General features: G+C 44.7%; 2 protein-coding genes across 2 annotated transcripts in view; both read right to left on the bottom strand.

Annotated features, from left to right (window-relative positions):
* SARC_01966 (hypothetical protein) overlaps window positions 1-299 on the bottom strand; it is a gene marked incomplete at its 5' end in the record, with an annotated part of 9,942 nt that extends 9,643 nt beyond the window's left edge. Inside the window, one exon of the mRNA XM_014304284.1 lies at window positions 198-299. Coding sequence (XP_014159759.1) covers window positions 198-299 — 102 coding nt within the window. The remainder of the gene's footprint in view (window positions 1-197) is intronic.
* A 1,711-nt stretch (window positions 300-2,010) lies between these two features.
* SARC_01965 (hypothetical protein) overlaps window positions 2,011-5,160 on the bottom strand; it is a gene marked incomplete at its 5' end in the record, with an annotated part of 5,686 nt that continues 2,536 nt past the window's right edge. Inside the window, 4 exons of the mRNA XM_014304283.1 lie at window positions 2,011-2,174; window positions 2,834-2,952; window positions 3,901-4,122; window positions 4,694-4,921. Coding sequence (XP_014159758.1) covers window positions 2,090-2,174; window positions 2,834-2,952; window positions 3,901-4,122; window positions 4,694-4,921 — 654 coding nt within the window. The 3' untranslated portion in view covers window positions 2,011-2,089. The remainder of the gene's footprint in view (window positions 2,175-2,833; window positions 2,953-3,900; window positions 4,123-4,693; window positions 4,922-5,160) is intronic.

The following is a 5,160-nucleotide window of genomic DNA, read 5'->3' as shown; positions in this document are numbered from 1 at the left end:
CTTGTATGTATGTATGTATTTATGTATCCATAATATATATATATATATATATGTGTGTGTGTGTTTGTGTGTGTGTAGAGTGGTATAGCCATAATAAATTACTTCTATTTTTTAATACACTCATGTATGCATTTCTATAGAATAGCTCCAAACTAAAAAAAATGCATGTGCCTAAACATAGTTGTTCTCTATCATACCTGTAACAACGCTGCTCTGAGCGTAGAAACAAAAGCTGGTCGTTTTAGTGCCAAGAAGCGAAGGCCACCTAGCAACCGCTCTGCTGTGAGGAGAGCGAACATTTTTTTAACACGTGCTATGTCTGGTAGTACACTTGGTTGCATGCGTTTATGTATGTATGCGAGTACAATCACCCCCTGATATTTAGTAGAATATATACGAACCCATAATAAAATAGCCACCTAAAATAATTACATAGGACACGGAGGCTATGATAAAATCTGAATAAGGAACCCTAGAGTAGTGATACCCTAGAATTACCAAATAAGGATCCGCGGTAGATCTATTATCTCTGGTCAGCTGGTGGCGGTCCGGCGACCTTTGCAGAGGGCCATGAATCCACATCATGATATACTCATATATTTACAATGTTCATTTTAGAAGGCCATGTATTGTTATATAAAACATACATGTCTATTGTTTCAGGTATAAAGCGACCAACGAGTCTATTAGAGTCCATGACTGTCCCTTGGTTTCCAATATCTTGGAGATAACTCTCACCGTACGTTGCATTCTTGCCCGCATTTGTAGTGAACAAGGCAAAGGATGCACATACCTACACGGTAGATAGCAAAGTACACGGGCATCAGCAAACAGTGGTCACCGCAATATATCATATAGTGCGATGATTACTTAGTTGACATTGTTTCAGGACGAAAATTGAGTGTGTGTCCTGTATAGTAGAATAGATAGTCGCGTTGCAGATGTATGCACTTCCGTACACTCCAGACTGGCACACGAACACTGAGAGTTCATTGTGCTTTGCAAGGAGCACCCGGTAATGGGTACGTGGGATTCGCTGACATTTGATGTTTCTTATTTACTAGGTATAGGGTTCGTAGGTCAGTATAACTTTGATATGCCGCTTCAGATCAAATGGCTAATATTTAGTGAGATCCGCCAGTCTGTCAGTCAATAAGCAGTACTTGTTTAGGACTTCTCGAATGTATCCGTAGTCGAATAGATATAAAGGTACAAATATACAAAGGTACACAAAAGTGATCTACAAAGGCAAATGATATTCATATGACTTATACACATGGTGATGGTGTTCACAGATAAGAAATTGAGCGGCGCTGGACCTTGTTGAGAAAGTTCTGACCGTCTGGGTATATAATCGTTTACTGACACTCATACGCCACCCTAGGCGTGGCATTCAGTTTATTTGAATTTGCATGTGTGTAACTGGCTGGTCTAAAATCGCACGAGGAGTGCTTGCCAACGCAATCTGAATATATTTAGAACGATAGCTCAATCGACCACCAGTTCATGCATGTATGCCTTCATGCAAATGTATTTATTTACACACATAAACATCCCACCTAGTTTCTCCTGGAAACTGACTTATGCTTTCATGCATATAGTATTTATTTACACACATCAACATCCCACCTAGTTTCGCTTGGAAACTGACTGATGGCGTTCTGTACTAAGCTTTGCTGTTCTCGTACTACGGGGCACACACTTAAAAGCCAAAACATGATATCAACGTTTGAATGTTTCAGATAGGTTTGAAATGCGCCGAATGACATTGTCGATACCTGAATCACCATGGAGAGATTGTCTCATACTCTAACCTCCACCACGGACTCGATCTATCGGATGAAATATAGTGACCAACCATGACTTGCGCCCAGGCAAGATAATATGTTTACAAGAACAAAAGAAGCTCGCGAAGCCAGAAACCTCAAGGGCCGAGATTACATTATTTCTAAGAGGTTTAATCATGTGAAATAGCTTGTCTAGTGCAAGAGATCATGATATTTCTAAGAGGTTTAATCATATTAAATGGCTTGTCCAGTTCGAGAGATTACGTTATTGCTAAGAGGTTTAATATTATTAAATGGCTTGCCTAGTTCGTATGGTATACAAGATAGTTCTCGAACAAGGCGGCGCGATTCTGTGCGTTGCTTTTCTTGACCCAGTGGGCGTATATCCTGCAGTGCATGTTCGGATGGGCGAGAGAATGGATGAACGGATGACAAAGAAGAAAAATGCCACAGAACCCGGTGGGTCTAGCAGGTTTCGGCTTAGGGCACCGACGTATATGTACTTCGGGCCCAAGATTGGTATATCTGACACAGCTGGAATAGCTATGGCAGAAATACGAGTGCCACGCACCACCATAGAGGTGTTGTGGTTGGTTGTATCCAGGTCAATTGCTACAGACAGTGTGGCAATACATGACGGCTCAGGCACCCAACACTTGACTGTTCTTGGGTTATGTTCTAGTTCTATGTTGGGTTTTAGTTATGGTCTAGTTCGCGCAACAATAACTAAGAACTGCAACGCAGAGGTGCGTTTGTGTCCCTTTCTTTCTCGTCTGGGCTGGGATGGCAGCTCCTTCGGTGCTGTATTGGGAGGCCGCTTGCCATAGAATAAGGTCAGATTGTGCCGTGATATAGACGGCCTATGCAGTAAGCTTTCATCAGGCATACTCCTCACCCCTAACGCCCCCCCCCCACCTTACACACACATACACACACACAGTCACACAGTCAACAAACGCTCTGCGTAGGACCCACGCTGTTGTTCCCGCGAAAAAACACAGCCCCATCCATCGCACAGGCCCAACGCCTCGACCAACAGAACATACCGGAACGCGCACTCGTCGATGGCTTTCCTTACTCTGGGTTCTTTGTACATGCTATCTGTGACACTCACAGGGTACTGCCCTGCAGTGAGACTAAAGGCACGGCCAGCCGACATGCTCGTCTGTGGGTGCAGAGAGGTGGATTAGTGAAGCGATGGTAGATACCAGGGGTGGTGGATGGTGGGTGTTAGCATGTATTCGGGAAGGGGAGGGGATAGAGACTTGGTTTGCGATAGTCGATCCGATGATACAGACAAAAAGTTCGGTGCATCAGCAGGAGCTAATGAGGTGATGGGATGCTTGGGGTGTATAGACACTACAAACTATATATAGGGCCGTTGCAGTAGACAGTATAAACTGTGCTATAGCATACGCTAGTGGGCGAATGGGACTTGGTTTACAAACATGTGTGCAACATACCCACGAGCATATGGATGGATGAAACACAGACCGACAACGTTGAAGCACATTGAACGCGTTAAGAGCAGGTGACGAGGCTAAGCAGAGTGCTATTGATGTGGCGTCAATGGCCACTGATTCACACGATACGCATTGGAACACACTGACTCCAATGAGCGTTGAACGAACAGAGCGAAGCTGTTCATATGTCTCCAGCAATCGGCAACGCGTGACTCTGGCCCACTCCACCCACTAGAGAATGGGACACCACCCACAAATATGATATCACCTGCATATCATTTTTGATAAAACCTACATAACACATATGATGTAACCTGCATAACACTTGATATAACCTACACAACACATATGATATGATCTACATAACACATATGATATAACCCACATAACACATGATATAACCTACACAGCACATATGATAAGACCTACATGACACATGTGATATAACCTACATAACACATATGCTATAATCTATAACACATAATACAAACTATCTAGCACATATGATATACCCTACATAACACATATGATATAACTTACACATCATATATGATATGACATAGCACATATCATATAACCTACATATCATATATGATATAACCTACATAACACATATGACATACCCTATATAACACACATACCCTACATACCTGTGAACCACTAGCCAACACTTGCTCCGGCCCCTCTATTTGCTCCGCACTCGTCATACCCTCTTCCTCGGTCTCGGAGTAATCTATGGCATTCTTGATGGTGCTCTTGAACCTATTGACCGCCATGACTGCCAGTGCTGCGATCTTCAGTCGACTGGTCACCCGGGGTAGGCCTGGTACCGAACTTTCCAAAGCGGAAACCATCCACGGGTGACCTATGGCCTGAGAGAGTGGGAGCCGTACGATGTGCGGTTTGTGTGTCAGCAGAGTAGTACGGTATGTGTATTGTGGTCCAGGTGTTGTAATGGCCCGCGGATAGAATAGGGTGTGAACACGCACAAGTGTATGTTATTTCTTCCTATCCCGAGACACACACGTTTATGCTTCCAGCAGTGCCCAGCGCGTAAGTTCGGTGTCTATGCCCAGATACACACGCTGTGGATCTCACGGGGCCATACACGCAATACGGTACAGACAGGAATGAACGCTACTGATGTGCACGTGCTACCTTACAACGGCATCAGGTCGACTTGTACTAGCATCGGCCAGCAACAAGGTACAACACACCACACAACAGTACTACAAAACACACCGAAGTACATATGTTCAAGATCTAAGGGCAAGGCAGCCGCTTCAGAAGAGACTTTTGGCCTAGAGCACACCCGAGATTACCCATATGTATCTACCCACGTGCCAAAACAACTCGCTCACACACCCCAACAAACAGACAGATAGTTCTGTGCAACCACAGTAGCCATGGTACACGCTGTGTACGCTCGAACAATCCACCTACCTCTGTGGCTGTCAGGCGTTGCTTCGGGTCGGCCGCCAGCAGTTTGCTCACAAGGTCTTTGGCCTCGTCACTCACATTGTCCCAATACGGCGAGAGGAATTCAAACTTACCACGCATGATCAAACGCATCAGCACCATACGGTTGCTATGCCAGAAGGGCGGGAACCCTACAAGCAGCGTGTACAGGATCACCCCACAGCCCCACATATCCACGGGGAAGGAGTACCCCTGAAATATAATACAGATAGATAAGTATATGAAGTTAGATTACACGCACGCAGCCCAAGGCCGTATGCATATTCCGTGTGTACGAAGATGGATATTTTAGCGGGGACCAATAAAAGCTGAGCGATTAAACTTGCCACGAAACCGCTAGATGATTAGAAATGAAGTGATCCAGCAAGTAACAGAGGATGGGAAGTGGCTGGGGGATATTCAAAAGACTCACTCAATGCGTGCATGAGCTA

Source organism: Sphaeroforma arctica (assembly GCF_001186125.1).
Source record: "Sphaeroforma arctica JP610 unplaced genomic scaffold supercont1.84, whole genome shotgun sequence".
Lineage (NCBI taxonomy): Eukaryota > Ichthyosporea > Ichthyophonida > Sphaeroforma > Sphaeroforma arctica.
The sequence above is the reverse complement of the archived record's forward strand: the minus strand, read 5'-3'. Positions and strand labels throughout refer to the sequence as shown.